The following is a 23510-nucleotide window of genomic DNA, read 5'->3' on the forward strand; positions in this document are numbered from 1 at the left end:
CATTTGTAACACATATATGGTCTAGTAGTTTACCACCGGAGATTAATCTGGAAGCATATTTTCCCGGTTTAATTAGAATTCATTTGCTTAATTGTCATTCTGATCCCATTAATTGCTGCCTTGCACTAACTTGAACAATGCTGTCTTTTGCTGTTTACACTTTAATTTAGATTTCTATTATGGTTTATGAGCAGTAATAAGGCTCTGCTTGAATATTCCTTAGCTTCTGAATTGTGAACTATGGAAAGGTGCTTTCTCTTACCTTAATGACAGCAACGCAGCATGGGACTGATCAGTGGTGACACTTGATTGGAGACTTCCAGCGCATTTGCTTATTGTTTATTGACATGTCTCCTCTAAACAGCTCCCTCGCAAGTTAGCGGCGTAATGAAAGAGAAAGTGTTGCAGAGGAGTGTGGAGCTCTCCTGGCAGGAACCTGAGCATCCCAACGGAGTCATCACAGAATATGAAATCAAGTATTACGAGAAAGTAAGCACTACTCTAAAATACACTACTCTTCCTTCTGCCATGGGCAATGTTTTGTACAGACTGGGATTGCTTTACTTTTATCACTCGTGATTCTTCCTTACTGTTTTCTTTATTGTCATCATGTCTGTATTATGCATGGTTTGTTTGCTTTTTTAAAGTATTTGAGGAAATGGAACAATAACAGTTAATCACCAGATCAATCAATCAAAATTCATTCATCAATGATGGCAAATTTAATTGTTAGGACTGTGAGTTCAGGGCACACTTGTCCTTCCTCTTGTTTACTGCAACATAGAGAAGGAACAAAAGAAATCTTAAGATTGTATTTCCTTCTAAAAATGAATGATAACTTATTAATTATTTTACAATACCTTCAAAATTCAATAACGGACCTATGTTTTTTAACATAGTTTGCAAAGTAATGTACATCCAATTTCTTTATCAGTTAAGATGTAGGTGATTAATCCACTAAAAATATTTAATTGGTGACAGCCCTAATTATAATATGCAGACTTATGATTTCATCTGTGGGATTTTGTGTTCCAGTATAAAGATTTTCCAATAATTTCTGTGGAAGAAAATGTTAGCTCAGAAGGAAGAGTCTTGTGCAAAAAAAGATTTTTCTTGCAAAATTCTCCTCCCCACCCCTTTGTGTTCCTTGGTATAATGCTACTTGTGCAAGAAAAACATTACATTGGAACACACTTCATATACCCTTTTATTCTTCTAAATTTATCTTCCAAATTTATTATTAGCATAAATGCTGGCCTTGGTGGGGTTTCTTGGAAAAATTGGATCTGATGATCTGCCTAGCTTTTCTATTTTCCTTCCAGTTTGAGTGGAATAAATTATTTTCCTCAATTACATTTGCCAGTTTTTAGCTCTCCGTGCTCTCAGGATCCCAAGCTTTTTTTATAAATCTCATTGTCAGCATACGTGTGTTAGAATGATTTCCCAGTGATATAAAGTATATCTACTGTCATAATAAAGAGAATGAGATCAAAATCTAATATAAATATATGAGATATATAATTTATTTATAATTGCTATTAGAATTCATTACATTATTTTTATATATTTCTATTTCTACCAAAGCAAAAGAATACCAACACAGCCTGTATTGTCATAATATCAACTCACTAAAAAAAATGTAGCTCATAAAATATCACATAGCACAAAAAGGTCAACAAACCTTTTTTAATTTTGAAAAAACAAACTTGGTGAAAATATAATACACACAGGTACCACAAGTTAACAAAATCACCCCTTCACAGTATGTCACTAGTTTAAAGTTTTAAAAAACTAAACATTTCCAGTTAGAATATACACATAAATAAAAACATATTTTGTAACTGTTTTCTGATCAAAATCTTTTTATTACTCCTCCATTTTTGTTGGGATTTCTTTTTTTCTTTTTTCTTTTGTACCACAGTAATATCTAGCAGGCAGTTTTACTTGGTAGCATTGAATTGCTCTAGCAGTTTGTATCTCACATACAGTAGAATAGCAAGTCTTTTCAGGTCTTAAATAAAGTGGCAAATGCTATTTAAAGTGTTTTAATACAATTTTGACAAGTAGAAATGGAAGTGTGGAAATCCGTTATGTCTTCAAATCAGAGGTTTCTGGCCCAGTTTGTAAGCTCAGGAAGCTGTACAGTTCACGGAAACTTCAGGGTTTTTTTTTAGTGAAGTCATCTTTTTAGATATAAAATACGTTCACAGCTAAAGTCATGATATATTGTTTTTCACAAATTAGCACTTTCCTTTCCGCCCCTTCCTTTTTTTCCTATTTTAGAAATAATTGATTAATTAAAAGAATTCTTTTCTTAAACCTACACACACAAAAACATATTTTAACTCACTTTGTGCTAAACTATAATTAAAATCTGGCAAATCTCTGCAGTTTAAAGGCCAGGTTTCTGTTGTCATCGTCTGTTAATATAAGAAAATACCCCAGCAAATAATTAGCTTTGTAATCGTTTGTATTTAAAATACTTCATAAGATAAAATTAGTGTTTAAATAGGAAACATTCCCCCCCAACAAATACGCATGTCTTTCCTTGAGAGGAGATCTACACAACATACCTGTATCAGTTCTATACCATGTTGCCATAGAATAATCCTGGGAGTTGTAGTTTGGTGATGTTCTGAGAATTTTCTACCAGTGATTCCTACCCTACCACAAACTACAACTCCCAGGATTTATTTCAGAGGATAACTGTTAAACCGATTTCAAGCGCAAGTGTAGAAATGGCTGAAGTTTTCATGTGAAAGTGCTGGTCAAATAGTGACAAAACAAAGTGTGATCGCTCTTTGATTACTTTAGGCACAACTCATGGCAATGACCGCTCCCCACATCAAATGGGGGGCGCCTTTTGCATGGTCGCATGCAGGCCCCTGGATCCCAGTGCAGCTCCCAGTAATTCAGGCTGGCTTCATCCTCCCCAGGCTGGATACCTGGAGGTCTCCGCTTACCTCAGCCAATTGCCCAATCCTGCCTGGGGAGGCATTGCCAGGGGATCAGCCAGGTAAGGGGAGGGACCACCTAGCCCACACAACAGAAGGCGAATCTTACCTGCAAAGCATCAGTTGGCTCCAGAGCTGCTCCCACCCTGCCCTCCCTCAGTTAAGTCTTCTTTTGCAGGTTAACTTCTTTTCCGGAAAGGAATTTTCCTGCATTGGCAGGTTTTGCCTTTCCCATAGCAAAACGTCAGAACTTTGGCAGTTTCAGGCCTTGGGCGGAATCCTTTAGTCTATCTTCCTAAAGGGGGCGTGGAGCAGTGACCCACACTCCCCTTGGCGGCGGTGATCCCAGGGTTCCCCGTTAAAGGGGTCTTGAGGGGAGGCATTGGCCATACACCAAGAGGTTGTCATTGCTCTCCCCTCCAAAGGCGGCAAAACGGGGGGCGGGCTCTCTGCTTGAACATATGTTCTCCAGAGTCAACCCAATCCCCACACATACTGGATAACCCTGATGTCTCCCAGATCCCCGGCTGGGGATTGGGAAGGATAAACGCCCAATGCATGAACCAAGGTCTCTCTACATCTGAAACTTAATAAAGTTGTGGCCAATTTTTTAAAAAACTTTTAAAATTCAAAATTAAAACAAAACATATTATCCACAAACATATCATCCTTATTTCCCTCCCCATTTTTCCTCCCTCCCCCCACCCTCCCCCACAAAACCCACCCACCCCCACCCCTGGCTTCCCTCAGTTCCAGCCTTTGATTTCTCTGAGAATGCTATTTTCTGCATGTTACACAGTTGTATAGATCCTCAAACTATTTAGCTTATTATTATCAATAATTTTTTTTGTGAATGCTTATTCAAAGCCAGCCAAAGAGTCCAGTTCACTTTGTTGCGTCTTCAAATACTTTGTAAAGGGTTCCCATTCATCTTTAAAGTCACAGTTATCCTTGTCCCGTAGCTTATATGTCAGTTTTGCCATTCTGCATAGTCCATCAATTTTTCTTGCCATGATTCTTTAGTTGGGGTTTCTTCAGTCTTCTATCCTTGTGCTATTAGAACTCTTGCGGTCGTTGTCGCATACATGAAGATGTTTTTCAGCTTTTTTGGCAGATCTTTCCCTACAATCCCTAACAAAAAAAATTTAATCCCATAGCACGTTATTTTGAGTCATTATTCCGAACAGGGGTCACCTGGGGTTGAGGGGATTCCGCCTGTCCATGCAAAGCTCTCTGTGAGCCCCACTGAAATTAATGGAAAGTAGGAGCTGAGAAGTGCTCTAGTGAAGCTTGCACAGAGAAACTTCCAAATGGGCTCCATCCTATAATAGGTTCAGGTAATTTATGGTTTAACCCAAGCTTAGGTTTTTCCATGTGTATATACACATGGAAGCTGAATACTCTTACCAGCAGTTCACTAGTTATAGCAGACATGCAGATTCACACGTGTGCACAGTTGTCCACCCATAGAGCTCTTCTTTATTATTTATTTGTAACATTTATAGATCTTCCAATATGCCCTCTAGGTGGATCGTTTTAAAAATAAATAAAACATAAAACATAAACAAAGAATTTAAAGCATTAAGATTGATAGGAGGAAAGCCCAGTAAAACCATGCAACCAAAACCATTCACAAGCAGCATAAAATAATTTTCACGCACTATTAAAACTCAACTTATTTTTTTGTTTTGTTCCAAATTGATTTTCTTTGTCCCTTGCAAAGCAGTACACACACATATCTCCTGTAGCTCATGGACAGCTGTTACAGTCAGAGGACCTCCTTTTCCACATTGAATCTTCACCCAGAAGACACAGCAGGGTCATGCAGAATGACTTACTCTTTATCTGCCTAAATGAAAGTAAAAAATTATATGTAGGAACAATAAAATACCCCATTTTCAGAGGTCCAGGGCAAGGTGGTGGGAAATAAATAAATTGCATGGAGATATAGCTTGCTGTGTTACTTAAAACCTGACTTAATACACTATTTGAGCCAACTGATGATCAGCCAACAGAAACTAAAGCATCATACAATGAAATACAAAAAGGCAATGATATTCCCAGAGCCCAGTAAGTAAGGCATTGGGCTTTGAGAGGGAAGTGTGAGCCCTGGCGGCTTCTTCCAAAAGCTGAGCTGCCAAAAAACAAACAAACTGGGTGGGCAGGAATAAAGAAATGAAGAGCAGGGGAATCCATTTATTTCTTTATCCCCCCCCCCCCCGATTGTGACCGCATAAGCAAAGCGAGCACCATGGATAGTCTTGGGAGTGGCTGGGAAGAGATGCTCTTTGTAGCAAATTGAAATAAAGTTCCAGGACCAGGGGCTGTTATATAGCCATTGGTGTAATGGAGCAAATTTGAAATCTCTGGTTTAAATACTATCCAGTCATTTATCTTTGCTTTTCCAGGACCAAAGGGAGAGAACTTACTCAACAGTGAAAACCAGAGCCACCTCTGTATCGGTGAATAATCTGAAACCAGGAACAGTTTATGTTTTCCAGATTCGTGCGTTTACTGCTGCTGGCTATGGAAATTATAGCCCTAGGCTAGATGTTGCTACACTAGAGGAAGCCACAGGTAAAAATTAATTGCATCTTCTTTTTAAAAATATTTTTTATTAATATTACATTATGACACTTTCCTCCTTCATATTTCTTTTCCCTTTTTACTTCACTTGTTTTCTTTTTCCTTGAGAAGCAAGCTTGTTTGATGTATGTCAAGTGTAAAACTTTAATTATATCTTATGCCAATTAAGAGCAACAATATAAATGAAAACACTGTGTCTTGGTAAGAAAGGTTGGAATGGTACTTGGGGAGACAACAGTTGCCCTGTGAAAACAGCCCCTGGTTGAGTATGTGTATGTCTTATTTTAATGAGCATCTGAATTTGTGGACCCCTCATTTCTTTCTTGATAGCACATCAGTGCCACTTGTTTTCTGCCTCTCACCTGAAGTCTCAAGTCTGTCATTAGATGTCAGGCTGGCTCAGTGCCTAAGCCTGCAGGTGAGACCCAGATTAGTTATACCTCTCAACTTTCAACTCATAGTCACCCCCACACCCTGAAAACTATGCCACAAGAACAGAGTGGCCTTATGCTTTGAATTCTCCACTGGAAAACTGCATGGATTGGAGATTTATTTATTTTAATTTTTATTGATTTATCATAAACATATGGGCAAACTAACACGTAACTATACAATAACATATTCAGTATAAAAAAATCTAATTACAGAGATATTGTTACATATAGCCAAGTTTTTAAGATGAGTCTATATAGCCCAACCACAATGAGGAATGAGTCATGGGAGGAGTATTTCTATGAATCTCCCTATTTATATAATCAAAAAAGGGAGACTATTCCACATCAAAACTATCCAGTTCGGCTTCTCTCCAGACTACATGTCTAACCAGATGTTCATATAAAGCAACGTTATTTATTTTTTAAAGTATACATAATACACAATAATTCATTGTCTGGTGGGTTTGTTTATTTAACACACACAAAAAGTTAATATTAAACTTCTCACCTCTTTGTTCCTAGTTAGCTATTGTCTCCCTATGACTCATGCTTCTTAAGGGTTTTTCTTCTTTTTCTGACATAAGTGACATGGCTTCTGGGGCCAGAACTCTTGTTATTGGAGTTTAGCGTAGTAAATAATTTACTGATACTGGAGATCTTCATGCAGTTTTCAGATCTTATTTATGTAACTTCAGTATGGACCTTTCTTTTCAGAATCAGAAGAAAACAAGTGAAAAGTCTGAATTATTGTCAGTTTTAGAAAAAGTTGCTAACATGTGAGAGTTTGTAAAACATACACTCATTGCTATTGCTTTTATTACTTTTATTAATATGTAACAATTCTTAGCGGGAGTGAAGTAGTGAGACAATGTGACATTTCTCAAGCCTGCCACCTTGCCAGGGGCAGGAAATAACGGGGAACAACACATTTTCCTCCCTCTCAAGTGGTTCTTCTAAAAAAATAATCATCATCATCCTCTAAAACCATTTGAGGAATTAAGACAGCTCCAGAATGAAGTAGATAACAGGCCCAATCATGGAGTCCCTTGAGGAAACATAGGGGCTTTTGGAGCCAATGGATTTAAGGCTGCCCTAGTCCCATTCTCAGGGGACACAGGTAGCGCTGTGGGTTAAACCACAGAGCCTAGGACTTGCCGATCAGAAGGTCGGCAGTTTGAATCCCTGCGACAGGGTGAGCTCCCGTTCCTCGGTCCCTGCTCCTGCCAACCTAGCAGTTCGAAAGCACGTCAAAGTGCAAGTAAATAAATAGGTACCACTCCGGCGGGAAGGTAAACGGTGTTTCTGTGTGCTGCTCTGGTTCGCCAGAAGCGGCTTAGTCATGCTGGTCACATGACCCGAAAGCTGTACGCCGGCTCCCTCGGCCAATAAAGTGAGATGAGCGCTGCAACCCCAGAGTCGGTCATGACTGGACCTAATGGTCAGGGGTCCCTTTACCTTTACCTAGTCCCACTCTCAGAACACTCTATTTTAGAATGTAATTCTAGTCACCGACAGCAGTAGATCTGCACCGGCAGCATTCTCCATAGGCACATTGGGCAGGCTCTGCAATGGGCATAACCACCCCTACCTCATAAACCCTCTCCAGGCACTGAATCTGGGCTTTGAGATATCTGTGCCTATTCTGAGTTTATTTAATCCACAGCGATTGCTAATGGAAGTTACCGTATTAAAGGTGATGGAAATATATCTAAATCCATAATTGTTTAGTGCAGTTTTGAAATACTTGTAACTGTACAATCCTCTGCATGTCTTTCATAAATCAAGTCTGTTTAGTTCAGTGGGACTTATTTGCTGGTGAATATGATTACAGCCTAATAATGCAACCCTATGTGTGTCGGTTAAAAAGAAAGTTTTGTTGTGTTATTGTGTATAGGATTGCAGCTTTCATCTGTAACTATCAACCTTCATAAATATTTCAATATTCTCCTATCCCATGCTGAGATTGCTGCTTCACCACACCAAACCACCCCCCAAAGATATCCTTGTGTGTCTTTAACAGCCGCATGGCTTGGAAAAACCCAGTAGGCACCTTTTCCTAATATAGACATGTAGTGAGGGCAAAACTGCACATGTTGAATTTCTGTGCCTGTCAAACTGTAGTTAGACTCAGGACCTTGTCAGGATAATACAGCAGACCTGATTGTAGCTAAGACATAAAATGTCTATCCTGCCTTTTGGGGTTAAAAAAGAGATAACCTGTATACCCACAATAGTCTCTAAAGTTGTAGAATTGTGCCAGAATCTGTTTCAGAACGGCATATTGGATTCATCTTTAACATTTTCTCTCTTCTTTTTCTTGTTGGCAGCCACTGCTGTCTCCAGTGAACAGAATCCTGTTATAATCATAGCTGTGGTAGCTGTGGCAGGCACTATCATTCTGGTCTTCATGGTTTTTGGCTTCATCATTGGACGAAGGTACTGCTTATGGATATTAAGAGAGTTGTTAATAGCTAGTTTATATGAATTATATTTTAAGAAATTTTTCTTGGGCCATGCATTGGCATCTGTAGGGTTTTCAACTTAAATATTGAAATATTTTCCACTCAAAGCATGGTTTGGCTAAAAGCTTTGTTTTATTGATAGCTATTTCACAAAAACATGACAGGGACATTCCATGAACTTAAGCAACTAGAGTGATTGGTTATTTGAATTTGTTCATTGACTCTTCTGTAATATTCGTGACAAAGGCCAAGATCCCAAGGGCCTAACCCTAACCTTTGGGGACCAAAACACCTTTGACATACATGAAAAAGTGTAGGAAATAATAGAATTGTAGATATCTATTCCAATCCCCTGCAACGCAGGGATCTCAACTAAAGCATCCATGACAGATGCCCCCACGTCTTCTGTTTAAAACCTCCAATGAGAGTCTACTACCTTCCAAAGGAGTCCATTCAATTGTCAGAACAGCTCTTACCCTGAGAAAGTTCATCCTGATGTTTCATTAGAATCTCCTTTCTTGTAACTTGAAGCCATTGGTATTGGTCCTAGCCTCAGGAGCAGGAGAAAACAAGCTTGCTCCATCTTTCATGTGACAGCCCCCTAGATATTTGAAAAGGAATGCATTGGGTGGGTTGCTGTGTGGAATGAACAATTCTTAATGTGTGTGCTGAAGTAATTTTCACCTATGGATCAGAAAGCAAATTCACTAAGTGGTTACTGAAATGCACCACTCCTCATACATGCACACTTTCCAACAAATTTTTGTGTGAGCCATAGCAGTATATGGGTTGTAATTAAGGATGAGTTTAAAACATACAAGGATTTTGCATTTATCCGTCCTCTTATATCCATTTCATATCTAGTTTTCACAATGGGGGAAGGGGAAAATCAACCTGTAGTTATATATTATTTTTGTGAAAATGCCCTTCTCTTTTTTTTACAGGCACTGTGGCTATAGCAAAGCTGATCAAGAAGGAGATGAAGAACTTTACTTTCATTGTAAGTGTTTTGCTGTTATTTCCCCCAAGAATTTCCAGGCCAATTATAATGCATTGGGACTGGCAGTAATAGACACAATACAAAAGTAATAGACACAATACAAAAACAACATTCTTCCAGAGGAACAGCTATAATAAATTTTAAAATGCTGTGTAAACGGCAAGTGTGAAGTTAAAAACTGTAAAAGAAGTATGACCTCTTCCAAAAGTACATAGAATAAAATCAACACTGTTCACATGGCAGATTTTATTGCTGTACATTTGGATGATATATAGTTGTCTCCAATCCACATTTTTCCTTTGGTTTCTTTTGAATAAGTGTTTCATAATATCCTAATGGTTCCCTCTGAGATACTGTGATTGATTGCTGTTGGCCCAATAGCTATTTGATTTATTTTTATTATTTGTGCAGGAAAGTTAGGATTCATCCATTGCCCAAAGCTTAAGGCAATTCAGTAAAAACTATATTTCTAAATTTGTCTGAGTGATTAGCCAACATAATACTTATAGAACTTAGAATAACCGGTGAAGAAAATAGGCCAATCAACCAATTAGTATGTCAGTGCAATCTTGAGTTTTATCGATATATTTTTTTTTAAAAAAACCCCTAATAAAATCAGCATTACATAGAAGAGGATCAGAAATAGTTGTGTGTGATATCATATTTGCTCTCCAGCTGCTATGCTTAGTGAACTCAGAGCTGCCTAGATCCTGTTAAAGTTGATCTCTGTTGATAACATCACTTACATTTCAGCAGAAACATCTTGTAGTCACCTTTGTCTGCTCAGTAAAGTCTTTCCTCCCAAAACAATATTTCGGGTATGATCAGATCCCAAATGATTGTCTGCATATAAAATCTAGTTGTTGATTAATTACATTGTTCTGCAATCAGAATGTGTAATTGATTGAAGAATTATAGCATACATTTAGGAGGGGAGAATAATTTTGAAATACACACTAAAAGTTCCAACGTACTTTTGTTTTCTTTTGGGCTGTCCATCAGTTCCCACAGTGATTTCTGATGCTTTCTGGTGGTGATTCAATGAAAATTGATTGCATGTTGCCTTTCCCATGGATTTCAATTTAAATTAATTCAAATCTCCTTTTTAAATCTGGTTACTTAATTAACAAATAGATTGAGCAGTGCAAATTAGACTGAGTAATATGGTCCTTTCAGGGTAATGGGGCACTGCCCCATCAACCTCTGTCCTCCTCCAACCATCACCTGCCTGTCTTCATCAGCCCAGTCCATGGGATGGCAGTCTCTGCTAGCTCCCTCATCTCTCTCTGTGTTGCCCTTGCAGAACTTGACAGGCTCCACTGCCATTGCGCCTCCAAAGAAGCTGTTCACTTGTGAAAATAAGTCTTAAATTTGTTCCCTTCACATTAAATGGAAAAAAGATGAAAGATTAATTAACAATGTGTAGCCACCATTGTGGTACTGGTTCATACATTGCGTAGATTATTCACTCTAGTAGTAACTCTAATCAAGAATTTCCTCTATAAAGAGGCAAGCTATTTGTATGATTGATATAATGATAATGATGATGATAATAATAATAATAATAATAATAATAATAATAATAATAATAATACTCAGGGCATACTGCCCTTACAAAACAGTTTAAAAACACACAAACTGCAATAACTAGAAAAGCAACAAAATGCCTACAACAACAAAAATACCTCCCAAGTAAGAAAAGAGAAACAATAATGCATTGAAAAAGCAAAACACATTTAAATCAGCCAAACACAGAATTTGGCAAAGTCTTACTCACAGTAGACCAGTTGAAATTAATGAACATGAGTAGATTTGCTCCATTAATTTGAATAGGGCCACTCTGAATAAAACTTGGTATTTAGCAACCACTTGAAGACCAGCCATGATAAGACCATGCATATTTTCTGAAGAAATGGATCTCAGCTTGTAGTTAGTGGTAGGCCATTTTTTTTACAGTTAGGTTCATAATACTTCTCTTACAACCTGGGTGCTATGAATTCATGTTTTGCACTGGTGCTTCCTGAAGCAAATGACTGATTCATCAAAGGAAATATAGTAAATTAAGAATCAGAGTGGCTGATAATAATATCTGGATGAATACAGGATCATTCTACAATTCAACAAAAAAGTCATTCAATACACTCAAGGGAAAGTTATTGTGAGGTCTAAATACAACCTTTCTGATTTATAATTTTCTTATCAATAAGTTTAGGAGGTTTTTTTGCCTTGTAGATGAAAGTGGTGATATTTTAGCAATTTTTTGCCATCATAGCACCAGAGTAGTTTTAATGTAACAAAGTGGCTGGTTGTCAGTGTTCTGTTTGTAATAGTTTATTACTATGTGGAATTTGTTGCTAACATAGATTTTAATACTTGGGAGTAAATGAAACAGCATTGAAAACAGTAGCCAAATAAGTGCTGTTCTGGTGGTTCCTTAGTGTTTAGTATTTGGTGATGCTATCTAGAGACTCAAGTCAAAGTCACATCAAGTTTTCTCTTTCACCTTTCCTCCTTTCATAAAATTTGATCAGCCTGAGTTCATTCATTCTCTCTAAGTCTAGATATGTCAATACTTAAATCACTTCATTAAACTACGGATTGAAACCATTCCAGCCTCAATCAAGCCTTGCAGGGCACTTTACCTAATAAATGGAAAATAGTAATAGCAATCAGGGTTATCACGTTCTGAGTGCATGTTGTTGTTTTAAAAATGAAGCATTTGCAAACATCCCACTGTTGAAATGAAGCTCCTCTGAAGGATTAGAATCTTAGTAACACCATCTTATTTTAGTTGTAGTGAGGCTCTTCATATCCTTAAAATACTTTAAGGTCTTTTCAATATTCCCTACCGAGTGATGTCTGAGAAAGAAATGAAATTAAGCATTTTTTTCCCTTTACATGTGTCTACAGGGAAAGTGAAAGTGCTAGCTGGAGAATGCTTTTCCCCAGCATGCACTATTTTTAGATGATATGTTTTAGGGGAAGAAAATGTAAATAGGTTAACAGCCTAGTCTTAATAGTCAGAAACTGAAATTGAAAATAACACTTCATTCCTTCATTGTATCCCTTTCAAGAAATCTAGTTATCCAATATCTAGGGAAGCTTACAGTCTGTCAGAAAAGATTACCAACCATGAAGCCAACCTGAAAGTCTTATGATTTTCATCTTTACTTGACTACATTTTTAGAGCCTTTTGATAAAAAGCATAGTATTTAATTTGATATGATCATTGTTTCTGGGGAGAAACAAAACACAGTCTTGAAGTCACTGATGATTTCCAATTTTGCATCCCTTTGTTCCTGTGGTATACAGACAATTTTCTTATATGCTAAAACATCAGACTGGATTTTCACAGTAACCTGAAACAGCAATCCTTTTAACTAGCTTTCAGATCAGTGAATTTAATAGAATGTCCAGTCTTCCCATTCAATTCCCCTCAACTTTGAATGATCCCAAGTGCTACGTTTTTAAAGGTATAACACAATGGAAGAGTTTAGTCAACCAATTGCAATTTACATTTTGTTTCCTCCTACCATTTTCTTTTAACAATGTCTTTGAATCTGAGGGAGCACTATTTCACGTTGGTATGCCAAGAAAGCGTTGGCCTGTCAAAATGTTTTATGACAGCTTGAATAAAGTACCATCAGAGACCCATTTACGATTCACAAGGTTACCTCCAATCCAGGCTCCTTATCGCAAGCACAAGAAGATGGCTCATTCTCCATCTGCTTGCTTGAGAGCACAATATAGGCAGTTAACCTATTGTTTTCTGCTCTCTTTCCCTTCTGGTTGGGGACGTAAATAAAAAATGAGCCCTTATCAGCTCCAGAAGCTGAGCCATTATTATTATGATTAGCACTAAACCTATTGAAAAATACAATGCAGCAAAAGTAACCTCTGGGGAAGATGTGAAATAATTTCTTGCAGATCCTCAGTATGCCTATTCAGCTCCGTGGATGACCTCCACATCACTAGCATTCTTTTCCCATGGCATTATTTTTAATAATATAGCTGCTGCAGTTTGAAACATGTGATACCTGCTGAATATGTTGCCCATGACTATTTCATTAAGACCGTTCTCAAAATTGATGGAATCTGTGTCTGAAAACTTCTTTTCTCAACCCCATATCTTGGTGATTAGGCCATTGTACTGTCTAGGAGAGAGCATTCTGCTTCTTGTATTTCATCCCATAACCTCCCTACCACCACCACAAACAAACCAATGTGCTCAAACTACAGATGTAACTGTGTCCCAAAGAAACAACGTAAACACACCGCTTGCCCTATATTATTCATTTACTAATTAAATTTATATATCACCCTTTGTCCTAAAGGAGTTCAGAGCAGCAATTTATGGCTATCCAACATTTGGTCGGGAAGATCAATGTGAAATTCTGAAGGGTGGGGAAACATTGCATTCACTTTCTACAATACCGATCTGCACATTTTCCTACTCACCAGTACACTCACAGTTGGGGAAGATATGATAGAATCTTGTGGATAAACGAAACAAGAGAGAGCCCAAGAAGGTGTATCATTTATATGTCAGAGACAGATAAGACTGTCAAAATGTGATGCCACTTTGTGTTAGGGGAAAAAAGAGCTTGGCACCAGTTATATTTCATCTCAGAATAGTCACCTTTCTGATCTCTGCCCTTACAGTATCTTCCCCCTCTTGCTTGGCAAGCCTACCAAAAGCAGGCCAACACCAGCAGCATGAAAATAGGTTGTGAGAAGGCACAGAGGTATCCCACTGCCTCTCCAGCAAGCCACATACCTCTCTTCAGGAAGATTCAGTTGGGTGGAGGTCTCAGTATATTTTTCAGAACACAGGATGTGGATAAAGGACAGATACTCAGAACAATGAACTTTTTAGAAACATTCACTCCATTCACTCAAGACAATGTAAGTGTAAGGTAGGGATCAGGAACTAGAACTTCCAGGGCCAAATCAGTATCATCTTTTGGCTGTCCCAATTGCCAGTCCACAGTTAATGGAATGAATAGTGACTGTGGCAGCAGAGCTTGCAGGTTCTACTGGGGAAGAAAGAATTGGGTTTTCACCTTTCACCCCATCTCAGATGGGTTATCCTGCAAAGTTGCTTGCTGACCACAAATGTAAGGAATGGGGAGGTGTTTCCTGAGAAACACCCATTTGCCTTACCTAGCTGGCTCAACAGGAGCCTCACTGTTCTAGGGTGCGCTCTGCTTAATGAAATTCCGGGATTGGCTGCACAATAAGTGCTTTGCTTCATCACAGTCATGCTTTCTTACATCATTACAGTTAAATTTCCAGGCACCAAAACCTACATTGACCCTGAAACCTACGAGGATCCAAATAGAGCTGTCCATCAATTCGCCAAGGAGTTAGATGCCTCCTGTATTAAAATAGAGCGTGTGATCGGTGCAGGTAAGCTCGCTGTGGCTTCCTTATACAATTCTTCCATTTAGCTCAGATTGAAACTCATACATCATGATGACAGGCAAATAATTATATCTTGCGCATGGAGCTTTTTGCCTATACCAGAGTGGTTAAAAGCACTGGAGCTGCATTTGCTCATAAATGTAAAATAAATAAATAACCAGTCCAGTGGTCCAAAACATGTGTGTGCATTTCTATTTCCTTTTAGGAAAATGAAATGAAAATTGTGTTTTACAAATGCAAATAATGTCATTCCTCCTCACACATTGTTAAGAGAAGGTGGTGCATTTGAGTTAAACACCTGATGGCTATATTTGCATCAATATTTCCATTAAACTCCAAGAGAGGCTTACTTGTGTGTGTCTATATAAAGAACGACATTTGTGTTTGTTATAACTAAAAGCTGGCTTTACAAAATAAGTTTTTCTTTGGGGAATGTCATTGGTGCCATTTTTAAAGTATTTTATAGCTAAAAGGAGTCCTCATCTTAGCTCTTGTGAGTGATGGTAATTGTGCTGTCATTACATTGCTTTTCTTCCTTTTCCCACATACTTGGGCAGTGGTGTTCATGCTCTGGAAACCTGTTTCCATTTGTTTGCATTAATAAGATATGTGACACTTTTATTATTATACTGGTTCATGTAGTGAAATTAAGTATCCATGGGCAAGAAAAATATCAAATACCTGGGACTCCTGGAGGAAACATTCTTTGATTTCCTGTTGTTTTATGCAGTACTTTTAAGTCCTCTTTTCCCCCTCTTTATCACTCCTGCAGCAGTGTGACAAGTGCTGTAAATTACATATAATAGCTCTTTGTTGTTTTTTAAAAGGGGAGGCGGACTCACTTAACTTAATGTGAAAACAGATGAAACCTATGCATGCAATGTCAGTGTGTATAGGACTGCAGCCTTAGAAGATGTTAATGACGACATTAACTAAAACTAAATTCATGTACACTCCTGATTCAGAATATTATCTTAAGTCATGCAGCAGTCTGTCCCACTGGAATTCAATGGATGCTCCAATCTTGTTTTTGAATATCTGTTTTCGGTGCCAGCATAACCACATGCTTTCACTGTAAGCACTTATTTGCAGGCACAGAGGTGAGTAATAACCTTCATGTCAAAGTTCTTAACTTGAGCAAAGGCATTATTATAACATTGTGGAGCAGATTTGACACAATAACTTCATTTTCACCATGCAGATAACCTTCCCGCATGAGCTGGAGCCTCCAGGCAAAACAACTGTTCCCATTCATTGATTGATTGATTGATTGATTGAATTTATATACCGACCTATACCCAGAAGTCTCAGGGCAGTTCACAGAACAAAATCAAAATATAAAACTACACTATATATAATCAAAATAAAAATAATAACTCCCCCCCAAAAGAACCACATTTTAAAAGGGCATAGGATGCTATGCCAAGTTAGCTGCATTGAAGGCCTGCTTCCAGGAAAACTGGATCACCGTTTCTCCATATCCATTCCAGTGATTTTACAGAAGTCAAAGCAGCCCCCTTATACAAAGGCTGCCTCTGAAAAAAAAAGCAAGTTTAGATAGGTTCAGAAATTAACCATGGCATTTCCAAATTAAGAGAAGGCTCGTTTTTGAGCCAGTCCAACAACACAAAGCAGGGGTGAGCTTGCTCATCTGTAGACAATAAAATCAATAGCACCTTATACAACTAAAGTTGTATAAAACCCTTAATTCACAACAAGCACTCACTGGTTTAGAACTTGACTGAGATAATAGATAAGGGTCTGTGGTTAAATAAGCTTGAGACAGCACAAAACAACAATCTTACTTTCCTGTTCTTGTGGAATTCTGATTCAATTTGGTTTTTTAAAAGGAAAATTAATTTTCTGATTGATTTTGTGACTACAAACTCGGAACTCTGCTGACAAACTGAAAGGCAAATATGGAAATGTCAGTCCTTTTGGTGGTGAAGTGTTAAGTGTAGTTGCCTTATTTATATTTCAATTCATGGATCATACTTAGCAAAGACTGTGAGGAAAATGACTGTTGCAACAGCCTGACGATAAAGCAGAAAAATATATACATGGTTTATATCAAGTAAACATATGAAGTATCAGTGTGACAGACAACAGGCAGCATCAAAGATTTACCATGTTTCTCTGCTAATGTGGTACACTCAACTGTGGAGTAAAGGTTCTCAGTTCTGTGAGTGGTTGATTTTGATGACGGCACTATAATCTTCTGTTCCCTGCCAACATGTTTATGATACTCCTGTTGTGCACAACCATTGTGTGCTATACTATTGTCTGTACTATGCTACTGACTGTGCCACCACAGTCCTTCGCTTTTATAGCTTCCTAACAGATGACATGTTTTCCATTTCAGGAGAGTTTGGAGAAGTATGCAGTGGGCGCCTAAAGCTTCCAGGCAAGAGAGATGTTGCTGTGGCCATTAAAACCTTAAAAGTAGGCTTCACTGAAAAGCAAAGAAGGGATTTTCTTTGTGAGGCGAGCATCATGGGACAGTTTGATCACCCCAACGTTGTTCATTTAGAAGGGGTGGTTACCAGAGGTAATTAACTACCAGATCTGACCTTTAGACAACATACTAAAAGGCAATACATTGTTACGAAGTTGTCATAGTCAGCAATTCAAAAGACAGAGATGTGCTGCATAGATTAACAGATTTTCTTCTGATGTGTAACTAAGAGAATGCTTAGTTTATGCAACAACATTAGAGAGAGATAGACATAAGATCAGTGGATGATGAAAAGATGAAGAACTTTGGAATATTTATTTTTCCTAGTCCCATTTAGCCTCAAATACCATGTAGAAAGATAAGGTTTCTTATGTTCTTTCGTATTATCTGAAGTGCCATTTCCCCAGAATTCTTTTCACACAGCGGGAGTCAGGAGAACGCACTGACATTTTGATTTGTACGGTTTAACTTTTGCGAATCATGACCATATTCTGCACACAGACATTTAAGGGCCTTTTAGATCTCAGTAACAGTTTTGGAAGCTTCAGGAGCACTCATGCCTCAACTATTCAGCCCTTCAAAGGAACAACATGTGTTTTATCAGGAGTGGAGGGAACCACTCTGCTCAGATTATGATTCCTTTAAACAAAATGTGCCCCCCTTTCTTCTTTCTTTTTTAGGGAAACCAGTCATGATTGTAATAGAATACATGGAGAATGGAGCTCTGGATGCATTTCTCAGGGTGAGTGAATGCTAGAGGGAAACATACATAGCACTTCAAAAATAAAATATATATGCTACCAATTTAGCATAATAAAACATTTTCAGTGTAAAATGAGAACACGCCAAACATTAAGAGATCTCTGAATGGTCTCTGAAAAATCAGATTAGAAATTAGAAGACCAGACGGGATCAAACGAAAACATTTTTGGCCATCTAAGTGATCCAATGTGGGACAGATATTGTGGTTTTGATTACCATCATCGAAAGGGACCTGAAGCCATATTGTGGGAACACATGCTTCAAAATCATATTTGTATCTTTTCAACATTGTAGAAAAGAAAGAGTCCTTAAATTAAGTGCAGCAGTAATTCAGAAATGAAAGAAGCATTCCCTCCCCCCAGTCCTAAGAGAGATTTTACAACTTTTTGTGACTGTTTACCATTTATGGTAGACAATTTGCTAAACACTACGAAGTCCAAAAAAGAAAGTACATAACTGTTAGCATCAGTAAGCTAAATCTGCTGCATGGTTCCCCAAGTATAATATTGGTAATCATGGGCGTAGCCAGAGGGGCAGGGGGGGGCAGCTGTCCTCCCCTAGAGCAAGTAAAGCAATAGAAATACTTAACTAACTGACCAATCACATCAGTTCTGCCACCCCTAACAAAAATCCTGGCTGCGCTCATGATTGGTATCATAATGTTTCTTCCCATACTCACAACAGCTACTTTCCTATTATGTAGTTCACACTTTAGGAGCATGGATGCCAGCATAAATGCCATGTAATATATACTCTTGCCCTCAAAATACATTTTTACATAAAGCTAAGAACCAGTATATTCATAGCTCTCATGGAGTAACCCATTCCTCTACCCTTTGGAAATGGTTTAATGAAAATCAGGATTTACACATATATATTCATATACTAATAGGGTTTCTCTTACGATTGATCTGCTGCTAGGGTGGGAGGTGGGGGTTGACGGACTGCACATGTGAAGCCCAGAGCGACACTTCATGTCTTACATGTGGGCTGTGGGAGGCAAGTCATGCATGAGATGGAGGCACTAATGACATATTACATGTGGAATTTGCAGACACATGGCTGTGGGAGGCCTGGCCTTAAAGCACCAGGATTTTAACAATGTTTTTATCCTTCCCTCTCAGCTGCTCTAAGACGCATTTCTCTGCTTCTTTCTTTTACTTCAGAAACATGATGGGCAATTTACAGTAATTCAGCTGGTGGGGATGTTGAGAGGAATTGCTGCTGGAATGAGATACTTGGCTGATATGGGATACGTGCACAGGGACTTAGCAGCACGCAACATTCTGGTCAACAGCAATCTTGTTTGCAAAGTGTCAGACTTTGGCCTCTCCAGAGTTATAGAAGATGACCCAGAAGCTGTCTACACTACAACAGTGAGTTGCACATTAAATGGAAAAGAGCACAGTTCGCTCAAGTATATTGTTGCCCATTCCCCACTCCCAGGAGTGGTGAGAATTTCCAAGGGCTGTGCTCCACAAGTCAAGTGACCTTTAGATGAAAAAACACTGGTGACCTGTGGCATTTTTGCATTATTTGCGTTATTTCCAAATACATATGTAGAGCACAGGTGGAGGCAGGTGGCATGCACATTCTTACAAGACGGTAGCACCACTATCCCACATCAGATCTTCAGGGGTGCCCTTATCCAATTCTCTGTTCTTTCTCCCTACCTCCTGTTTTTGTTTCTCTCACACAAACTTATTTAGAGAAGTAGGTGTCTGACTTCTCCAAGATCTGATTGCTTTCTAGTATAAAAGTCTCTGTCTGCCAGACATTAGCTCCCATTGATGAAACATCATCACTCCAGTATCCTGGGCAGGGTCTCTTAACAAAGGAATTGCTGGCCAATCATTTAACTGTGGGAGTTAATATAAAGAGTAATATTGCAATAGAACTCCATGCAAGACTCAGTAGAAATGGGGGGGGGGGCAGAGACTGGGATTGAGGGGGCAAGCCAGGAGCACGTGGTAAAGATGGCACAACTAAAATAAAATGTGAATCCCACCTCACTAATTTAAAAAGATTAATAATCCCATTAATCTCAAACTCCTTGAAAAATACTTTCTCTTGAGTTCAGCAGGTGGCTGTCCTCCTTTGATACACACCTGTTCTAGCAGTATACATTTTCCAATCCACACACATCGAAAGTTCTCTTTCATGTGAGACCAGTGCTGAAAAGTGGCAGCATGGAATAGAGGTGGGAGCTATAGATAACAGGTTGCAGTTGGGAGACTATTCTGCCACAGTCCACACCAACGCTGATTACCAAGACAGACCAAAATGTACCTGTTAGGAACAAAGGCAGAGTCAACTGTTAATGCCAGGGGTGGGAAAGCTTTTTCAGCCCAAGCCTGAGGGCTACATTTCCTCATAAAAAAAATTCCAGTGGCCAGCTGTCAGTAATAACAGAGGACAAGGCCAAAGCATTCACATCCTCCACCCATCCACTAAACCATCTCTTCTGTCCTGCTTCTGATTCCCCCTGCCCTTCCCCATGCAGCAATTAAGAGTTTAAAACATGCATAGCATTTCTGCTTTTAAAAGCTTGTATTGGTACCAGTGAAAGTGTTTTGTATTTAAGCATAATTGCTGCAGGTATTGCAGTACAAAGGGAGGGTTACTCCTAGCACCTAACCACCCCTCCCTTCCTGACAGAAATGCAAGCTTTTTAAAAGCCTAAATGCTGTTGGGTCAGGGTGAAGAGAGGAGGCTGTGTGTTGGATGGAGAGGCCCTACAGGCCACATTTAGTCCATGCGCCAGAGGCTCCTCACCAATGGGTTTAACTAATCAAGTAAACATGTTAGCACATGCAGCGGTGGACCTAGCCGCTCGGGCACCCGGGGAGCAGGGCAAGCCACCCAGGGGGAGCGATCGGCGCCCATTGGGGGCAATTGGCATCCAGGGGTGGTGGTGCAGCAATCCGCACAGGAGGGAATTTGTCACACACACACACCTCAGGGATGACACTCGACCACCCCACCCCCCTTTCATACACCCCTGAGCACATGCGAACAGCAGCTCTCACTATGCAATTTGGGACAATTAGCTTGAAATAATTCCTGTTAATAATCCTAAACTGACTCAGAATCTCGGAGTAAAGGTGCCAGTGTAAAAAATAAAAGGGGGGGGGAGTGAAAATTCATGCTCATTAGCAAGCTCATTACAATACAACAGGTGTGGTAAGTCAGGTGTCCTGCACAATAATTTCCATCATCAGTGACCATTCTGGCTGGTGCTGATGGCAGTTGGAGCTGAAGAACATCTGCAGTGCCACAGGTTCACCTACCCTAAAATACAGTACCTGTGGAGCTTTCTCCAGTGCTCAAGGAACGTGAGTATTAATGTCATTGGCCCACAGGTGCAATGATTGCTGCTGTCCTCTGCCAAATGCTGGATTATGGCATCTGCACACCACTCTCCCAGCCCAGTCCTCTAATGGATGTTTTTATATTCTCTTGAGCTCCCTGAATGATGGAAAACCAACATGTTAAGAAGGAGAAAGTGCATATTTAATTGTGGAGGTTCTCAGTACATTACAAACTAGCGTATCGGGAAGATGTCAAGAATAAGAAAAAGTTTCTTCCTGATATTCTAGTTTTCCATGTATAATAAACATTTATATCTAGTTATATTTAACCATGTCATCCTTGCAATGATCTGAAGTGGTGCAGCCCAGTAGTACCTGCTCTGTATATCGTATTGGTTGACTCTGTAGGAGGGAGGAATGGCTATAATCTGTGAGATGATGTAAGATTTAAAGAAGCACAGGTATAATTTACTTCCTTGGTTTTAATTTTCTTTTATGATTGCAAGAAGATCTAACAAGCTGCCTGTCATCTAATGCTTTCATGTATGGATGGTGTTACTGTAAATTTGTTTCAGAAACTTTCTTTTTCCATAGGGTGGGAAAATACCAGTAAGATGGACAGCTCCTGAGGCCATACAGTATCGCAAGTTTACATCAGCAAGTGACGTATGGAGTTATGGAATAGTAATGTGGGAAGTCATGTCTTACGGAGAGAGGCCATACTGGGATATGTCAAATCAAGATGTAAGTTCCAAAAATGCATGTTCTGTTTCTTCTAATGCACAGCGCTGGATAATAGAACTTGCGAATGATATATGGATTAGGGTTTTCTCTCTAGCAACACACCCAAAGACTTGAAGAACTAATATTTATATTATAAAAGGGAAATAGAAACTTATTTTGGAAAGGTATAAATTTATTAGCACTAGCCAGCTAGTGGGAAGCCAGCTCAAGGGCTCCCACGAGTGCACTGGAGTTTGACCACTTCCTCCTCCAAATCCACTCCGGAGTGTGTGTGAGGAAGGGGTGATTGTTCCATCCGGCAAATAGAAATGCTTGCGCTGACAGAACAATTGCATTAATGCGATGCTGAATTCCACATATTGTTTTAATTATCTTTTTAGCTACATCTCTATTACTTTATCATAAATACTGGTGCTAGCTGTTTCATTATTTTATAGTTCATTAATAGGGCATAGCAAGCACCATACACAGAAAGAGACTACATAATGCATAACCTAGTAGGCAAATAGAACAATCCTGCACATGTCTACTCAGAAGTAAGACCCATTGAGTTCACAGGTAAGTGTGTAGAGGACTGAGCCAAAAGCTGGGATAAGGGTCAGTTATGATGTTCAGGCTTTTCCAGCCATTGTTGCCTTTAAAAGGTAAAGGTATCCCTGCCCGTACGGGCCAGTCTTGCCAGACTCTAGGGTTGTGCGCTCATCTCACTCTATCGGCCAGGAGCCAGCGCTGTCCGCAGACACTTCCGGGTCACGTGGCCAGCGTGACAAGCTGCATCTGGTGAGCCAGCGCAGCACACGGAACGCCGTTTACCTTCCTGCTGGTAAGCGGTCCCTATTTATCTACTTGCACCCGGGGGTGCTTTCGAACTGCTAGGTTGGCAAGCGCTGGGACCGAATGACGGGAGCACACCCCGCCGCGGGGATTCGAACCGCCGACCATGCGATCGGCAAGTCCTAGGCGCTGAGGTTTTACCCACAGCGCCACCCGCATCCCTATTGTTGCCTTTAGACATCTTAAAAAGTCACTCTTGGTGTTTGGAGACCTCTGAAAGCAAGTTGGCAAGGACATGCAAGGGCACTTTGGATCCCAGACAGTTTTGGGGGTTTTGTTAAAGCCCACAAATTCTGTAAGTTTCAACAACACCATTACAAACCCCTCAAAACACTAGCCTATTAATCATCCTTAGAGAGAGGGAGTAATGAATCCATAATAGCTGATTTCTTCTCAACATTTTACAACTGAACCTTTATTCCATGTTGTCTTCAGTGAAAATAATATAATCCTACAATGAGAAAACAAACCCTTTTCATAACACTATATGCATCCTCATTCTAGGTAGGACTTAGGCTGTCACTTTTATCCCTTACAAAACAGG

General features: G+C 39.3%; 1 protein-coding gene across 4 annotated transcripts in view; it reads left to right on the forward strand.

Moving 5' to 3' along the window:
• EPHA7 (EPH receptor A7) overlaps positions 1-23510 on the forward strand; it is a 165764-nt gene that overhangs the window by 130948 nt on the left and 11306 nt on the right. For 3 of the 4 annotated variants that reach the window (XM_079971066.1, XM_079971069.1, XM_079971068.1), the window contains exons 6-14: positions 365-489; positions 5363-5531; positions 8302-8410; positions 9381-9436; positions 14720-14845; positions 17223-17408; positions 17996-18057; positions 19244-19453; positions 21983-22132. In XM_079971066.1, coding sequence (XP_079827192.1) covers positions 365-489; positions 5363-5531; positions 8302-8410; positions 9381-9436; positions 14720-14845; positions 17223-17408; positions 17996-18057; positions 19244-19453; positions 21983-22132 — 1193 coding nt within the window. The remainder of the gene's footprint in view (positions 1-364; positions 490-5362; positions 5532-8301; positions 8411-9380; positions 9437-14719; positions 14846-17222; positions 17409-17995; positions 18058-19243; positions 19454-21982; positions 22133-23510) is intronic. The other variant, XM_079971067.1, reaches the window with a different exon arrangement.

This window comes from Podarcis cretensis, assembly GCF_951804945.1.
Source record: "Podarcis cretensis genome assembly, chromosome: 3".
Lineage (NCBI taxonomy): Eukaryota > Metazoa > Chordata > Lepidosauria > Squamata > Lacertidae > Podarcis > Podarcis cretensis.